The 19,674-nt window shown below is 38.5% G+C and overlaps 1 protein-coding gene across 1 annotated transcript in view; it reads left to right on the top strand.

Moving 5' to 3' along the window:
- The window catches only part of LOC5570358 (tyrosine-protein kinase transmembrane receptor Ror2), a 37,807-nt gene extending 34,385 nt beyond the window's left edge, over window positions 1-3,422 (top strand). The window contains exon 4 of the mRNA XM_001653113.2: window positions 1,831-3,422. Within this exon, the coding sequence (XP_001653163.2) occupies window positions 1,831-3,002 (1,172 nt within the window). The 3' untranslated portion in view covers window positions 3,003-3,422. The remainder of the gene's footprint in view (window positions 1-1,830) is intronic.
- Window positions 3,423-19,674: the final 16,252 nt, after the last annotated feature.

The following is a 19,674-nucleotide window of genomic DNA, read 5'->3' as shown; positions in this document are numbered from 1 at the left end:
ACAAGCCCGCAGGACAAGATTGATTCAGTAAAGTTAATCTCTTGCTCGCTGGATGCATTTGAAGGCAGATAACCGTTCACATCTTCATCAAAGTTCCACTGCAGATGAGGAAGATTGTAGTCACCAAAAAGCAGCACAACATCGTTACTTGCAGAAGAGTCGACCACGCTCTGAACGGCCGCAGAGTGGATGGAATACAGCCTTGGATCGGAATTCGGACGGAGGTAAATGCCGAAAATAGTCAGCGCACGGTTAGGAAACTTTACACATACTGCCACCTGCTCGAGCTCTGTACAATCGGGTGCAGACACTTCCGTACACTGCAAATTACTCTTAACTGCAACGAGCACGCCGCCTCCTCTCGACAGGTTACTAGTAGTTGCATTGCGATCACAGCGAAATATTGTGTAATCAGAAGACAGTTCCGAGTTACTTATATCTGACCGGAGCCACGTTTCGGTAAGAACAACAATGTCGTACTCACAGCTTGATAATCGCAGATTCAGTTCGGCTGTTTTAGTTCGTAAGCCCCTTACGTTTTGGTAGTAAACGCAGAGAGATCGGCTATCAGATGATGCAGAGACGTTGCAATTACCTCCTCGGTTATGCGTGATTGACACTACGTTGGGCAAAGCACTGGAAACAACGTTGGAATGAGCAGGTGCATTGTTCGTATTTTGAATATACTTCCCGACTGTAGTGGCTTGGAAGACCCCATCTCCGACCCCGCACACAGGACCAGGACGACTGAAGATCGATGGCGGAAAGGGCTCGACTGTGGCGGGAGGATAAGGGGCTTCCATTGAGCAAACGTCTGTGCGTCCCGGTAACGGCATAATGGTCGAAGAGTGGTCGATGTTTGCAGCGGCACTGAAACCAATGAGTGGATCAGGAGCTGTACCGATTGAATTGAAAGCTTACTTGCCTAGAATAGGTGGTTGGAAGACCACCTGGCCTTCAGCACACATAGGGCCGGGACGACTGATGAGCGATGGCAAGGAAGGCACGACTATGGTGAGAGGTTCGGTGGCTTCCAAAGAGCCAACAATGTTGCGTCCCAGAGCCGGATTCGGTGGTTTGAAGGAAGAACAGGTTGTTGAGTTGCAGTGGGGGTGGTACTGAAATTTTTCAATTCATCACAGAGAGAAAGTTCGGTAAAAAGCGCGTACTTGCCTGGAATTGCAGGCTGGGAGACCCCTTCCAAGCCAACGATAACAGGACCAGGACGACGAGGATGGCAGGAAATAGTTGAAGCAGCAGGTCCAGTGAAATCTGTAAGCGAGTGTGGCACGACTGTTACGAGGCCAGAAGGGGTTCCCATCATGCATGGTTTCGGGCGTCCTGGTGGTCCAAAGCTCCTTAAACCTCCATGCTCAATATTGGAAATGAAATTTTAGTAGCTTTGCTCAGTATTATCCGAAGTTTCAATAGCTTGATAAAATTTACCAGAATAATAAATATAATTGTCTTATAGCCCTAATTGAAAACTGCTAAAAATAATAGCTTCTCACGATAAAGGACCAATTTGTACATTTTTGTAAATATTTTGAATGTTGAAACGAATATTCCTACGGTTTTTAATGTGGTGACTGTTTGAAGCATTCTCTAGCAGATCATAATGACACTAGACACTGAAAGACTGTATTTGAGGTCAAACTCTAAGTAGATTAAACAAAAATTTCAAAGAAAATGCCAGCACTTTCTTATGTGATAAGGTAAAGTTTCAATCGATTTAACCGAATAACATCAATAAGAACGATCTTACAAGAGCGATAGCTGAAAGCAAAAAGACATCTGCTAATCACCCTTACGCACTTTCTCTACTTTCAGCCAACTCAACCGACATGAGTGCCACCAAAAAACCCGTGAATATTGTGATGGAATCGGTATTCACTCCGTCAATGATATTCTTGCTTTCCGGAATTGGTTTCGTTGCAATCGTTTTATTGCATCTTTTGGTATTCCTATGTTACCGAATCGCCCGTTACAATCGCAATCGCCGCCAAGGTGCCGCCGGATATAATACCACCTCAACCCAGGACACGCAAGGCATCGACATCAATAAGCTGCCCAGCAATGTGAATTATCATAGAACAGGCGCCCAATTGAATCCAAAGCTGGAGAAGCTCGAGTTCCCACGCAACAATATCATTTACATTAAGGATTTGGGCCAAGGAGCATTTGGGCGCGTTTTCCAGGCCAAGGCTCCCGGACTGATAGCTGGAGAAGACTTCACGTTGGTAGCTGTGAAAATGCTCAAAGACGAAGCTAGTCAAGACCTGCAGGTGGATTTTGAACGGGAAGCATGCTTGCTTGCAGAATTCGACCATCCGAATATAGTCAAACTGTTGGGAGTGTGTGCCATTGGGCGACCAATGTGTCTTCTGTTCGAGTTTATGGCCCGAGGCGATTTGAATGAGTTCCTTCGACAATGTTCGCCCTTCGCACAGCAAAACCGAGCTGATAACATCACCACTGAGCTGTCTCACGGCGATTTGCTCAGCATAGCGTCGCAAATCGCTTCCGGAATGGTTTATCTTTCGGAGAGGAAATTCGTCCATCGGGATCTGGCCACAAGGAACTGCTTGATCGATGATAATATGGTCGTCAAGATAGCCGATTTCGGCCTGTCGCACAAAATCTACCTCCAGGACTATTACAAAGGCGATGAAAACGACGCCATTCCGATTCGTTGGATGCCTCTGGAGAGTATCCTCTACAACAAGTACACCATCGAGTCCGACGTTTGGGCGTACGGTGTTTGTCTGTGGGAGATCTTCTCGTTCGCCATGCAACCCTACTACGGCATGACGCACGAAGAGGTCGTCAAGTTTGTCAAAGAAGGCAACATGCTGAGCTGCCCGGAGAATACGCCGCTTACGGTGTACGATCTGATGCGGAAGTGCTGGAGCAGGAAACCGGCGGATCGGCCCAGCTTTCCGATAATTTTCCAAAAGCTGCAGCAAATCCGGGCGGATTTCGACGGGAAGATGCTGATGTAGTCGGTTCGGTAAGTAGTTTGCTTGCCATGTTTTTTAAACATTTGGTTGAATTTTTCGAAGTACTGCCATCCCGCTTTAAGAGTTTTCGCAAATTTGCATTGACGTGAGATTTGAAAGACTAACTGACAGTGACTGATTTATTTTATCTCATTTTTTTAACGTAATATGAGCCACAAGGTGCTTGCATACTGAACAGTATTTTTAACAAACGTCCAATTAGAACAGAACATCACACATATGCTTTAGACATGAGGAAGTTAAACAGTCACGGTACGATTGATTTTCGATAGAGTTAAGGTACCGTAAAACGGGGCGAATAGAAAAAGTGGGGCGAATAGAAACAAAGCGACCTTCAGTTAAAAATGCGACTATTATGCAATGATAAACTTTAGAAACCTGCTGAAATATATTTTTTTATTAGTTCAATAACAACAGAGTATCGCTAGACTATTTTCAAATTAAAAATTTTGCTGCATTTCTCATTAAAAATTTGAGAAAAAAATATTAAATTCTCAATTATCTTTGATAGCTTGAAACATCCGCCATTTTGGCTGATTTCAAAAATGATCTAAAATTGAACTTGGTTTTAAAAAATTTAAATTTTTTCTTCACTAAGTAAATACATGTTGATATTTCTTCAAGATGCAGTTAAAAATGTGTTTATTTTCCCATTTAAATAAAAAAGTATTGATATTTACTGAACAATGTTTCTATTCGCCCCATTGCGGGGTGAATAGAAACATACAACATTTTCATAAATCTTTGTACGATATAATTTTTATTTTTTAACAGCGATTGGGGTCTTAGCAAAGGAAGACGCGACCCATATTTAAGACTAATAAAATTGGATTTTATCCACACGGTTTAAGTTGTACACATTGAAACATGTCGGAAAGTGTTTCTATTCGCCCCATTTTACGGTATTAGAGTTACCAATTGAACCATTTTATTCTGCGATAAGCTAGAATGACATCCCTCTAACAGAGACTTGGTCTCTATTCAAATGCAAGTCTCTATTTGTAATGGAAGGCTCTAAAGTATTTTTTTTACCAAAAGGGCTTCTAAAGTCACTATTTTCCTTCTCCTTACAGTAATTTCTGATTAGAAGTACTTATCCAGGAATTCACAGGCATTTGTCTGAAAATTCTCCAAAATGCTATTCCAAGGTTTCCTTCGGAAAGGTTACCACTAGTTGCGTAGTTAGCAGATTTTCCGATTTCTATAGGAGTTAATCCAAGAAAATCCACAAGGATTTATTCCAGATTTTTAGAATTCATTTACGGGTTTTCCAAGGAATTGCTCCATTTTTTTCCAGGGATTATACCTGGAATTCTATTAAGAACTCCCCAATAAGACGCGTATGATCTATATGTTTAAAGCGTCTATTGTGTAAAAAAATCCCCCTATATTCTACCAGTGATTTATCATTAACCCATTAACACCCGAAATATTTCTCATTCGTAGTAATCACCCTATTGTCTCTGGAGTATCGCAATATAATGAAAAAATGCCAAAACCTAGGTCCCATTTTTTATACAATACACTGTTGGTCATCCCAAGTATCAATAGTAGTCGAGTAACAGCTTAGTCAGCTGAAATGAGTATATTTTAACTGAATAAACTGTTACTCAGCTGAAAATGTTACTTGAGATATGCAGGCCAAATATTGAAAAAATAAAAGACTTGATTATTTTCACAAATGTTTGAAGGTGGTAACTATGGTGCATTAAAAGTGAAAAGTATTTGCAGTATTTCTATTTAATTTTTATAAAATTCCTAAAGGTTTCGTGCAAAGTTCCCAGAGAATTCTCACATGAATCTAATGGGATTCTTTCATTATTACCGAAGTATTTCCACGGGATTCTCTCAGGTATACTAATTGTCCACATAACTCCAAAGGGTTTTCTATGAACTCATACAGGATCCTCTCAGAATTTCCACAGGACAATCACACGAATCCCAGCATTCCAGTAAGATACCCAATGTACTTACCATTTGCTCACAATTTCCGCAGTATTTCCACAAGATTTGCACAGTATTTCAACGTAACTTTTACAATATTCCCACATAATTGCCACTCCAAGCCAATGATTCTCATGGAAATCCTAGGATTCCAATTTAACCTTTCCCACTGGAATACAGGAATCCTCACTGGTATTCCAGGATCTAAACTGGAATCTTAAAATCCTAGAATCCACACTGAAAATTCAATATCCCCACTGGTACCACCATTTCCATACTGATATCCTAGGATCCACATCGAAAATTTAGGACCCATACTGGAATCCCAGGATCCGCACTCAAATCCGAGGACCCATGTTACAAACCCAGGATCCCCACTGAAATCGCAAAATCCTCGCTTGGTTCACACTGGAATCCAAAGTTCCACACTTGTATCTCTGGGTTCACACAAGCATTCCACTACCCATGTCGCAATCCCAGGATTCGAACTAGAATAAAAGGATTCACATTGGAATCCAGATATCCACACTGGAATCCTAGAATCCACGCTGAAATCCCTAGATCCACATTGAAATGCCCATCCAAACAATAGTCCTAGGAACCACACAAATACAACAAGCTACACTGAAATCCCAATGTTAGAAACCTAGGGTCCTCAATGCACAATGCACAACACAAAATCCAGACTTAAACACCAGGATCCACATTGCAATCCCAGGATACACACTGAATTCTTAGCATTCACACTGGAATCCCAGAATCCATACTGGATTACCAGGACCCATACCGAAATCCCAGGATTCACACTGAAATCCAAAGCTCCACACTGGAATTTCAAAATCTACACTGGAATCACAATATTCGCACTCGAATTCCAGGATCCGCACTGAAACGCCAGAATTCACACTGGGAACTCAGCATTCACATTGGTATCCCTGGAAAAACACTGGAATCCCCGAATCCACACTGGAAGTCCAATATCCACACTGGAAACCCAGGATCCATACTAAAATACCAAAATATATACTGGAATCTTAAGATCCACGCTGAAATTCCAGGATCAACATTGAGAACCCCGAACATCTGCAATGATCCACACTGGAATGTCTGGATCCACACTGAAATATCAGAATCAACACTGGAGTCCTGGGATTCACACTGGTATCCCATAGCGATCCTTTATAAGAGAGATTAACGGAAGTAAAATTGAATGATATGGCAACAGACAGGCAGTGCTGATTTGAGCTGTGTTGTTATATTCACCAAAATGATTTTGATGTGCGAATTTGATGGATAGGGCCGACAATTTTTGTTGCATAGGATTCATCGAATGTAGCGCAGTTGTTGCACCATGGCCAGATTCGTTTCTCGAAAGCGTGCACGAGAGTTTCTTCCTAAAACCCCTCATCAATTCTTCCGTAAATTTATTCCTAAAGTTCTTCCGGTAATCCTCTGGAATCCCTTATAAAAAATCCTTCTGAAACTTATCAAGAAATCCCTCTGTAGTTCTTCCATAAACCTAGCTCGAGCTGTTCCGCCCAAAAATCCTTTTTGAATTATTCCGGAAATACTTTACAATTTATTCATGATACTACAGAAAATCTTTCAGAGAATCCTCCAAGAATCTCTGTGAGATTCACAGAAAAACCCTGCTATCTTCCGGAAATTCCTCTTAGTTTCTTTCGGAAATCCTTCTGAAACTTTTAAAGTTATCTCTCTGATCGCTCTGTGATTCTTCCAAAAATCTTTCTTCTTTTGAATTATCTCGCAAATTTCTCTTGGATATGGGAATTTTTCCGGTTTTTCCGGAAAATTTCCCTGGAATTCTGCCGAAAAAGTTTCTATGATGGCTTTCGTGAGGGATGGAATTCTTTAAAAAGATCTGGGATTCTTCTGAATAACTTCTAAAAGTTCTTCTAGAAATCTTGCAGGGTTTCTTACAAAAATTTCTCAGGATTTCTTCCGAAATTATTATATTAAACACTCTGAATTTTTTACAGAAACCCATCAGTAATTCTTTTGTAAACGTCCCTGGGATTTGTTTGTATATCATTTTAGATTCTCTCAGGATTATTCAGATTCTTCTGGGATTCTCTCAGTCTCCGTCTGAAACTATAGTAAAATATCTATTCTTTCACTGTTAGATTATTTCGTTCAAATTCTTGGGATTCTTCCGGAAATCCCTATGGAATACTTTCGGAAATCATGTTGAAATTCTTCCAAATATCTCCTGGGGATTTATTTGACAATCTTTTTTATGGAAATCAAAAAAAAAACTACAAAATAACTATGAAATTTTTTTTGGATGAATTTTCTTAAAAATTCTTCCGGAAACTCCTCGAAATTGTTTGGAAATCCTTCTGACCGTTTTCTAGAAATCCTTCTTCAATTCTAACGCAAATCCTGTTTTAAGTTTTTCCAGAAATCTCCGTTTGGAATTCTGATCCGTTTGGAATTATATCCGTTTGGAATTCTGATATTCCGATGATTCTGAATATCCGTTTGGAATTCTGATTCCCTATGATTCTCCGAAAAATATTCTTGATTTTTTTAAAATTTATTTCCAATTTTTGATGTATTAACTTCAGAAAATCACTCTTGAATTTAAAAGGAAATCTCTTAAGAAAACTTCCGGACAGCCCTCTCCTAAAAAATACATCTGAGATTCTAGCGGGAATATTTCTAATATACTCTTATAAACATTACGCTTAAATTACTCTAAATTCTTCCGTAAATCTTTCTGAAGTTCTTCCGGAAAATTTTCAGCACTTTTTCCGGAGAATTCTTCCGTGCGAAATGTCCTGATCATCTTACAGGGATTTTCCCAGATTCTTTTGGATATCACTATGAAATACATCCAAAAATCCATTTGTAATTCTTCCATAAATTCTCATGCGACTTTTTCAGATTTTACGGGAATCCTTAAGTAATTCTTCCAAAAATCCCCCAAAAATCATTCAGAAATCTCTCTGCGATTCTAGGGAGATACTTTATAGAATAATCACACGGAGATTTCTTGAAAAATCCAGGAGGAATGCCCAGGCATCCTAGAAGTAAATCCGGAAGAGCTTATGAAGAATCTTCGAAAAAAAAATCTAGTGAGAAGTATTCAGCGGATCCTCAGAAAGATTTCCGAAAGAATCTTATAAGGTTTTCCGAAAGATTCATCCAAAGATATGCGGAAGTATTCCAACAGGATTTTCGGAAGAGTCCCAGAAGTATTACAAGTATATTGGCAAAAAAGAGGCATTTAAGAAGAATTACAGAAGGATTTTCGAAAGTATCCTTGAAGAATATACGAAAGTATTCCAAAAGGATAGAATTTCAGGAGAATTGGCGGAGTAATCTTAGAAATTTTTTCGGAAGCATCTCAGAGTTCGGAGGAATTCCAGAAGAATTTTTATTCGAGATTTTTTTTAACAATATCCGGTAGAATTGCATCGAAACTTCCGTAATATTAACGAAATAAAAATCTAAGAATTTAATTTCCAAGATTTTAAAAGAAATTCCGAGGACTGTAGGGGCAACTCGTAACATCAAAATTGCATTAAATCTATATTTTTTTATTGAGGTGAATTTTTGCACATCCTAATTAAATAACAGTTCAAAGAATAATAATAACTCTGTGGAACACGTTTTTGTCTCAAGCGTCAAGCACCAAATTACCGCTTTTTTTTCTAAATTAAGGGTTGCTGAATTCATTTCCGTTTTCAAAAATATCATAACACATCTAGTTTTTGAGATATTGAAAATACAAAATTTGGCTGTTTCAGTCAACTTGCATGCAAGTTTACCAGCTTGTACGGCAATTTATTCGCTTAATTTGCCATATAATTCAAACTTCATGTATATAACAATTATTATCAACGGAGTTCATAATATTTTCGATGCTCAAATGTTATTTTTTATGGTTTCGAAAAGTATTGTATTTTGTCATATAAGAGAAACGAAGAATTTTGTATGGAGATTGCAAGCATATAGGAACAATCGATTTAATCTAAATTTAATCGTGCAATTTGTAATCCCAAATTTCACACTGAAATTCTGCGATCCACATAACAATCCTAGGATTCACACTGAAATCCTATGATCTACACTACAATCCATGATCCACATTATAATGCTACAATCCACACTACAATCCTAGGATACACACTGGAATCAAAAGATCCACGCTGAAATCACCACAATCCTAGGGTCCACACTGAAATATATTGATCCACACTTAATACACACTAGAATCCCAGGATCCGCACTGGAATCCCAGGATCCATTCTGAAATCTCAGAATTCACACTAGAATCTACAATGGTTTTCAGGATTCATACTGTAATCGTTCAGGAATCTCTGATTTGGAAAATCACGCTTACTGTAATACATGACGAGCGAGGTGATGTCGACAAGGGCTGCTGACAAATCAGCTAAAAAAATTGAAATATTTTAAGCTTACAACGCAACCTAGTGGAAGAAGTCTGAACAAAACAAAAACTGTCATTGGATTGCCCTTGAGCTCTTTCACAACTTAGCCGAAAATACCCTCCATCCATTTTGTCTGAAAAATTAACTGTATTCATAAAAGTAATTGATCTCAGAATAGATCACTGGGCGTTGATGGGTTAAGGTCCTCCAGAAACTTCTCTAAAATTTCTCCATTATTTCATATACGATTACTCACACAGTTATTCCAAACAGTACTCGAGTATTTTTTCAAGAAAAAAAGAATTGATTCTTCATATTTTGTTTATACACCATCAAATAGTACAGCAAAAGTTTCTTCAGGGATTTTTTTAATTTATTTTTTTCAAAAGAACATCTCCAGATTTTTTTAAGGATATTGTTCAAGAGTTTAATTGATTATTAGTTCTAGCTATTTTCTTTATTTAGCAACAATTTTCTGATTTTTTTCACGATTTTCTCCAATTATACCTTGAAAATGTCCTTGAATTCTTGAATCGATTCTTTGAGAACTTTATTGGAAAAAAAATCTGCTGAACTTGTTGAAGGAATCTCTGGAGTGATTTCTTAAGGTATCCTCTGTGAAATTCTTGTTTGAAGTCTTAGACAAACTGAACGGCCATTCTGGTGACAATCTTAAGAAATCAGTGAAGGCATCTCTGGAGAAATTATTGTCTGAGCTGATAAAAATGTTCTAAACACGAAATCCTAACGAAATCGATTAAAGGACTACTGAATCCAGGTCTTTGTTGTTGATTTTGTGAGAGAATATTTGAAATAATTTCTGAATAAAATAATATAGAGTCTCTCTGGAGATATCCTTAAAAATCCAGGTTGAATTCATGGAGAAATTTTAAACTGATTTCATGAGAAGTTCCTTGAGAATGACGATCGATAATCTTTTAATGTTGGAAATTTTCTCGATGCAAAAATAGTCAATCAGCAAAGAAAGCTCTTTAGAACACTAAGTTGAGAAGCACTCTCTGTCCCAGTTGAAATTGACTGTCAGGAAGAGGAAGAAAAAGGAGATTTTACTGGAACTCAATCAGGGATCTAGCCAGGAATCCTCCAACTACTGTCTGAGAAATTCATCAAATTTCTTGCGAGCATTTCGCCACGGACCTCGTCAACAATTTCACAAGGATATAGGATAAGGAAATACCGCTGATAAAATTCCGGCATGATTTTCTAAGGGTTTCCTGGAAATGTCCTCAAGGCAATCCCTGCGCTATATCTTGAAAATAACTGTGGAGAATTCCTGAAGAAAATAATGAACAAATCTTGACATTGGTTTCTAATGTCTGCAAGAGTTCTAATAGGAATCTTCGAAATGTTCCCAAGAGGTCTTGAGCCTTTTTTTTAGAAACTTTACTGTTGAGCCCTTTTTAGGCCGCCCACGCAAACTAACCCCACTATCAAAAAGATTGATAGTGGTATTGGTGAACGTGATCGAGTTGAATTGGGCTCAACAGCGGCTTGCAAAGCCAATGTTTACCAATGTCGATGTGCCCTTTTGAAATGTTTGTCCAGAAATCTTGGAAAATTAATTTATACGATTCATGGAGAAATCACTGTAGTAACTCCCAACAGATTATCTAGACAACACCCTGGGCCAATTCATGGCAGTAACTTTAAATTAATTCTTGATTGATTCCTAGAACGAGTCTCAACTTTTTTTTTTTTGAACATATTCCGTGAGGAATTTCCTAAAATCCGTTGAAAGTGTCGTAGGATAAATTCCTAGAGAAAATTTGTAAAAACCTTTAGAAGTATCCTTGATTTGAACTTTCTGGAACAAAATTTGGAGAAAATTTCTGATGGGTCATGAGCAAATAAAAAAACATTTAAAGCAATTCCATGAAGAATTTTCAAAACAATTCTTAGAGGGTGTCTCTAGGATAGCTACTGATCGAAGTCGAAGTTTGAGTAATCATTCAAAATCTTTGCGAAAAACATATATGAAATTTCCCCAGATCAACAATGATTTTAGTGATAATGCAGTTGATTTTGAAAAATGCTCTAATCTCTTGAGGGGAAGGTCAAACAAATCATTTTTCTTCTGACACAAAACTTTTCCTGACTTCTCTAACGTTTCTCCATCGTACCGTGATCGTACCAATTGTCTTTTAGCCCGACGAATGCCGGAAAAGTCTAGTGATTACTTTTTTTCTGCCTTTTGAAAACAGAATAGGTCGAAAATTTGTGGTTCCATCTTGACAATTCTAGCTAGCAAAAAAAACAATAGGGTTTCAATGAAATATATCAAGGTCTCATTATCTTAGACATTATCTATTAATTTGTCATGATCTGACCACAGAGCAATAGACTCTTAGCATATCGTTAGTTTGCTGTTGGCTGATGAATATCAACCACACCCAGTACTGCAAACATTAGTTATCACACAAAACATGAACTGAACAATAATTTAATGATCCTTTCTGAATTGATATGGTGCGGCTCAATGGCTATATCAGTTAGTTTTAGACTCTTCATATATAACTCATAGTATAAGTAACGACTGTGTAAATGTTTCCATATTTTATTTAGGTTTATTCATAGCTCTAGTGCTGTATTGTACGCATTTCGATTAGCCCAAATCTATTTATATTACCAGTTTAGAAGTGACTATAATCTCAATCCCAGTTCATCTTACCAAACATTATGATTAGATATCGCTAGCGGAAGTTACCCCGATAATTTCACATTTTTTATAAACATTTCCATTTATACAAAACAAACAAAAAAAAAGATAAAAATGTGGCGTTTCATGATTGATCATAAACAAAATAATGCTACAAAACCTATAAAACAGAACGCGAGTAAACGGTGCACAAAGAATGAATTTTCTATTTTTATATAGCTTGTAAGCGGATTGCGTCGTTTCCGCAATTGGGTTTTTGTAGCAGAGATGAAAAGAATGAGGCATAATTAAGTCCGATGACGACATATACTCAAGAAGCATGGTTTTAAAGAGTGTTGATGCGATTACAGTATTGCCAGTGTTTTGTACCAACCAATTAACCAAATTCAGACCACATAAAACTGTATCAAAAATAAAAAAAAAAAAAAACATAAAATTAAGCCTACTAAAAGCTAACAAATTAAAGTGTGCGAAAGCATCGGCCGCAATCCGGAGATGCAAATCCAAAGAGAGACCATTCATTAACATTAAGGGAGTATATGACAAAAAACGAAAAAGAAGTGATGTATAATATTATCAGAGGTGTTCTACAGAAATAGAATATAAATGTGTTTGTCCCCAAGTAAACGGGCTTCTGGTTGAGATATCGTTGAAGTAGATAAAAAGAAAATCCTTTGCAGATTCGAATATTTCGTTAATTGACTCGGTTTATAGCTGCCTATCTTGATCTTCATTTGCGATCCACACTTTTGTTCTACCATGTCAATATTTTTTGATTTCATTTATTTAGTTAACATCTAAACAGATTGGGTTTCGTTCTCCTTCGTCGTAAGCGTTATTATTCGTCGTATCAAACTCTAAATGTTCCACCATGGCGGATATTCCAATTTACCTGCAACATAAATGAATTTTCCAAGTGTATTTTTGTGAAAGCTGTCATTTTTTGTACACTTGTACCAAAGACAAATTAAAGACCTCCATGTCCCTTGCAGTTGCCCAAAATTTTATGGCTCATAAGGTAATCTAGAATGCCGTGAAAAGTGTACTGCGATCTGTCAAGCTTGGGTACCTTTTGTACTACCGAGGGACGAAATGCAGTACTAGAAGTGGTACCCAATCTGAGCCCGAGTGTGACGGACCTGCTTGTACACCAGAAATGCAATAAAACTATTTTGTTAAATAACTTCAGTTCAATTATCCACTTTGCACTTTTTCACCGAAATCGCATGGACGAACACGATTTGAGAGAAATGCTTAACGATCGACACCAGTTTCAGTACCAGTGGTGTACTTTATGATACAAGTTTCATCCCGCTCCCCTGTGTGACTTACTCTGCCGGGCATTTATATTCACTGTCGTACTTCTTAACTGAAGGATTTCGTTCCAATCACACGCCGTGAAAGCTCTATAATTCAAGAAATTTTATGAAATTTCCTCACCGACCGCGGAAAATTGAGAATGTAAACAAAGTTCAATCCGTAGTATGTACTGAGAAAAAAAAGCTTGTGCGCATCAATGTGTGCGCGACGTGCGCGATACTCGACGTAAAAATACGGTTCCTTTGATAGTGTTGTTTTCGCTGCACTGTGAGCAAATGCCATAATTTTACGGTCAAAAGGAATTGTGTTCATATGTTTGGGCTGAATTTTGATGATGAACAATGTATTTTAAAGGAAATTAGTATATTCCGTTATGCTGAAGGAATGGAGGGAGATGCCCGTAAATCTATATATTCTAGTGAAACATTTTATTATACCGTTAATATGTTGGGTTTTGACCACTCAATATATCACAGAGAGCCGTAAGTTGGGAGACGAATCTGGAAACTGATTGCGACAGAATTGAAAACGATACGACGGATTGAGAATACGGCAAGATGCATTTTCTTTCCATTATTTCCAAAAAGAGATCAAGATTTATCAAAATCTTATTGTACAATGCTAAAGCCGTTTTGAGAAAGAATTTTTTGGCATCAGTTTGTATCAGCATCATTCAATGAAATACTGGGAAAATTGCAGTTCTCACTGATCAATACTTAATACGATGGATACTAGCACATCACCTAACACTAAATCAACCATTTCACGCCACAATACTCGGTTTGTTGCCGCATTTCTCCATCCTTGGTTCTATGGTTCACGCTCGCCAAATCAATGCACACTTGATCCGCCTACCTAGCACGCTGCGCTCCTCGTCTTCTTTTACCAACCGGATCTGAAGCGAACACCATCTTTGCAAGGATCCCGACCAGATTTTAATTGCCTGTGCTCTCAGTGTCATTCAGGTGTTCATCGAAGTGCTGCTTCCACCTTTCGATCACATCACGCTCCCATCCTTATCCCTTCACATCTTGACTCGCGGTACGAAGTCGTTACGGTTTGGTAACTACTTTACATTTTGAGGCTTATCGGAAATCAACTGCACTCTTTGACTGTAGATTATGTTCTTATCTTTATTCAAAAATCGATCTTACAAATAACCTCGTGCTTAATCTAGTACTCCACTATATTAGGAGAAGGCTGAAACAACTAATAACAATTAACCAATCATAGAATACCAATTGAACAGAGGGCGTTTACCAAACGGATGGGTAAACGTTTACATGTGTGTTCGCTGGGCCGTTGCACTGTCGGTTCAAATCAGTGCAAAAGGCAAAAGCAGAAATTGTCTTTATGGGAATTGAAATTTTAAGCCACTCAGCATGAATGCGCTTCGTTATGAGAACAAAGTAAGTTGCTCAAGTTGTGTGGTATGTGGATAATCGATGGGTTGTGAAAGATGAAACCTAGTCGATTAGTTGAGAAATGACATGTACCAAATACTTTGAAAATGCAAGTACAGCTAACTTGCGTGTGGGAATGCTTTCCTAGAAGTTGAGCAATGTAAGCTGTCATGATCCTTAAATTATGATCTTTCAAAAATGCGTTAAGATAAATATGCTACACCGGGATGCGTTGAGCTTCTGATAGAACTTACGTATTTTTAGAGCTCAGCACAGCTGTTGCAGGTCATACCAGGGCGGCCGTCGGTACCGTACGTTGTGAACGATGGAGAGTTTTGGGCGTAGTTTAACCATCACCAGATAATGGTCAGAGTCGATGTCGCCACAATAGGTCCTGACGTCGATAAGTGCCGTCCATAAATCAGAACGTAATCGATTTGTGATTCTGTCTGCTGTGGTGATCCCCAGGTATATGGGCTGTGCTGGAAGTAGGTGCTACACTATATTCTTGGAGGCGGCGGAATCAATTAGTCGTAAGCCATTTTCTTGCTCTCTGGCTTGTATTTCTGGACTAACGTCATTGTCAGCGATTAGCAAGGCAGACGAAAATATCCACCACCTTCCCCGTCTATCGCAACACTGCTTCCTATCGTGATATTCGTTGAAGGCTTCCCAGGTGAACAAATCTGCCAACACTCTAAAATGTTTCCCAATAATATCCATGTTATCCGCGAAACAAACAAATTGACTGAATCTCGTGAAAATCGTACCTCGACTGTTAGGCCTGGGTTCCCAGCACACATCCCCTCCCTGGAGATTCGAACGAACTGCTGTGTTTGCTCGAGATCTTCAGGAAGTTGTGCACACCGTCCAACGTTGCTACAAGGGAGCAACAAGTAAAGTTTATTTTAGTGGTCAATACTAAAATATGTCGCCATGAAACCGATAGATAGGTATTGCGTAGAGATCGGGTTCTCTTTTTTGGCATTTTTGGAGGATTTGCCGCAAGAACTCGTCTGCTATAGGTTACATCCGACGGATGATAATCTGGCATAACACTTTGTAAGTGACGTTTAGGATAAACATTGCACGATGATTTTCACACTCCAGTTTGTTGCCTTTTATAGATAGGGCTTGTCCATGCTTCCATTCTTCCGATAGATGTTCCGTCTAGCAGATTCTTACCATAAGCCGATGCGGGTCAATATATTCAGGCCCACCATGATAAGTTCGGCGCCGATACCATCCTCGCCAGTGACTTTGTTGCTCTTAAGGCGTTGAATGGCATCCTTAATTTCCCGCAAACTTGGGCGTTGCAGCGCTGAACGGCTTCCCCTTTCCTTCGTCCGTCCGCCAAGATTCGCCTGTCTTTATCCCTTAACATTTCGACTAACGACACCCTGCCTTTGTGAAATGCTTCTGGTGGAACATGCGTATTTCTGAATAGCATTATAGCAAGTCTTGGCACTCCTTGTCAAACCAATCGTTTTTTGATCATGTATCCGACAATACTTTGATCATTAATGGCAACTTTAACTGTCTTCCAGCACTCCTCAAGAGGGGCTCTACTGAGCTCGCCTTCATACGCTGCCGTATATGCTGCACGTGTCCGTCGTGTGCATTGGCGACATCTGGTGTTTCAGTTGCACAAGATTTACCGAGTCGGGCGTCGGTACATTGTTGATTACGGATAATTTTAAGCGCAGTGTTGACCCGAAATGGATGTTTGGTAGGTACTGACGTCTGTTATACCGAATAAGAATCAATGGTCAAGCCCTGAGACGAGACTCGCGAAGACGGTCTTCTTTTTCTGTGATTGCTGAGTTTTTTCTTATTCCACTTTGTGTTTATACCAATTATGCGCAAGCCGTTCAAACTCTCACATGAACCTCTCAGCAAAAAATGATTGAGTTTGCATCACATCGAATCATAAATAGCCGTTTGAGTGAAATTTCATGCCAGCAAACGTAGCAGACATTAGCAATAATTAATCTTCTGCTTAGATTTATCAGCAACTTTGGAAAAAACTGCTCCGCTGACTGAGGTTTTTAATAACAATTTACTTTGAACACAATACTTTTCACTTTTTCAGTCATAAAAACGGTGGGCTGCATTTGACGTTTCGTGAGAGGGGAATCTGGGCTGCATATGACTTTGATATTTTTCCTCTTCGCGAGTCTCTCTCAGGTCAAGCCAATTCTCGCTGTTTCCTTCTTCGAATGCACGGAGGTCTCCTCCACTGCCCTGCGATCTATTCCAATGAGTTCGATATCGTCCACAAAGCCAAGGAGCAAGTGACCGTGTGATGATTAGTGTTGTTTCTCTGTACTTCAATCTCCGACACACACCCATGAGTGCAACGTTAAACTGTGTATTCGAAAGTGCATCTTATGGTTTCAAACCGGCCTACATACCAAACGAGGCTAACACCATCTGCAATCCGCCCAACACTTGATTTCGTACCGTCCATCGTTGCATGTATCAGCCCAATTCGTTTAGCTGGAAAACCATGTTCAACACAGCTCATTTATTTTCACTGAATCGTGCACTGGCCTGACACCTATAAGCAAATGATGATTCTACAACTTCTTCTTCTTCTTGACATTACGTCCTCACTGGAACAGAGCCAGCTTTTCAGCTTAGTGTTCTTAAAAGCACTTCCACAGTTATTAATTGAGAGCTTTCTTTGCCAATGTTGCCATTTTCGCATTCGTATATCGTGTAACAGGTACAATGATACTCTATGCCCAGGGAATTCAAGGAAATTTCCATTACGAAAACATCCTGGACCGACCGGGAATCCAACCCAGACACCTTCAGCATGGCTTTGCCTTGTAGTCGCGGACTCTGACAACTCGGCTAAGGAAGGCCCCAATCTCACACATGCATATCTATATTTTTCTTCGTAAATCTTCTTTCTGGACCATTCTGCATAAGAAGATTGCATTTAATCAGACCTAGCAACGGTTATTCATTGCAATTTGTTTGAATTGCAGTCATTTTAGTGTTTTAATTTTCACCTAGTGTTCTATTAATTCTAGTTGTAATGACACGACACAACAGTATCCGACCATTTTTGCCTAGATAGCGAAACACAGAATGTAAATTTGAATATTAATCCACCAAAACGATGATCAAACAAGGAGTACATTTCAAGAGAGTGGCCAGCCGCATTTTCTCTCGCAAACTAATCGTTACCACCTAGTCGACTGAGAAAGGTTTGAGACAAATTGGCTCCACCATTTCTCAAAACTATGACGTACGTTAGAAGACACGTACTAGGAATTTTTATTCACCTGTGCACGAATTGAAATTTCTTCCAAAGTTGATAATATTTAGGTATGCTCTTCGAATTGTGACGCCTATGCCTCTGCACTAGAAGCTGGGAAACCCACTCCTCGTTATGTGCTTTTGTACGCGACTGGTCCGGCGCCGTTAAATCATGGTCATGACGTAAAGAGTCCACGGTGGATAGCTTCTATATAAATTTGCTGATTTCTCCGGAGCATGCCACTCGTATCGTTCAATTCAAAGAATTTTAAAACTGTCTGCAAACTTCGAATTGTCCGCCCAAAAATGAAACTCATTCTTATGCTTACACTGAGCCTAGTTAGCATAATGTCATCCAATGCTGCTCCAAATTTATTGGACGCTCCAATCGCTGAGGCGGGCAAAGAGGTTCCGTCGGTCTTGGCTGGGAAGCCCAAACCTTTACTAGATGATGAGGTTAGTTAATAATATCAGAATACCAATAATCGATTATAATAACCTAATTTTGATATGATTCAGGGCCAGAAAGGTGTTTACGATCTAGCAGCGAGGGTAAACGACGAGGACGCGGTAGGCAACACTATTCAGCCGTTGGTTGATACGAATGGAGATTGATGAACACTTTTTTCTAGTCGTGAATTTAGCAAAAAATGACATTGAAAAATAGCAATTTGTTTAACTAATATTTTACTAACAAAATGACTAATTTAGCACAAAAGTGACGCATAGCCCTTTCAAAGTATTTTCATGATTTTTGCGTCAAAATTTAACGAAACGCAAACAAAAATAATTATAAACTTCCAATCAAAGGAAGTGCCAATATGTTAGGTATTTAAGGGTAGATGGATGTATTTGCATATTATATATTAAGGGTTTATTATTAACAGTTATTTGAAAAAAAAAACATATAAATAAATGCATAACAATTTTGTAACATTAATCACTCGTTGTTTTTGTGTCTTCAAAGTACTTGAACTAAACTATTTAAGATTATTCCGAAATTTATTATTACCTGAGGATTAAAATTTGTCATACATGCATTTGTGCAGATTTATTGTTAGTTGACTGTCGTAATTGAACTTTGTGTCATCTTCTAAGTATGCGAACAAGTTCTCAAATTAAAAATATATTTGAGATTTATTCATTTTCATTAAACGATTAAACTTTAAATTCCAAGTAAATAAAAAACCGACTCTAGTACTATACCATTTAATTCCACTAGAGTTTGTATCCTTTGACAGATACGCGTCATTTGAACCATATGCGGCAAATACACCCGATTCTGTTTTTACACGATTTTTTTTACACGGCCGTGCAAAAAAGTTTCCATTCATTTTTTCCGCCAAAACCTTATTTTTGCATGAAACTTCTCGACGTTAGTGTTACTTTTTTGCTGGTTTTTGAAATTTTTCACTGAAAACTTTTTTTGCACAATACGCATCCCCCGTACAAAAACAGAATCGGGTGTACATACAAAACTATAATGATGTTAGAAGCTAACATTCTGTTCCATTTATAACAAGATTTGTTATTACTTTTTGCAAGCTCTTTTTATTTTATAAAGTGGACACCTTGTGCAGGATGTTTCTTTTTAATTTAACAATGAAATTTCAATCGGTTTT

This window comes from Aedes aegypti, chromosome 2 (genome assembly GCF_002204515.2).
Source record: "Aedes aegypti strain LVP_AGWG chromosome 2, AaegL5.0 Primary Assembly, whole genome shotgun sequence".
Classification (NCBI taxonomy): Eukaryota; Metazoa; Arthropoda; class Insecta; order Diptera; family Culicidae; genus Aedes; species Aedes aegypti.
This window is presented reverse-complemented; position numbering and strand designations above follow the sequence as displayed.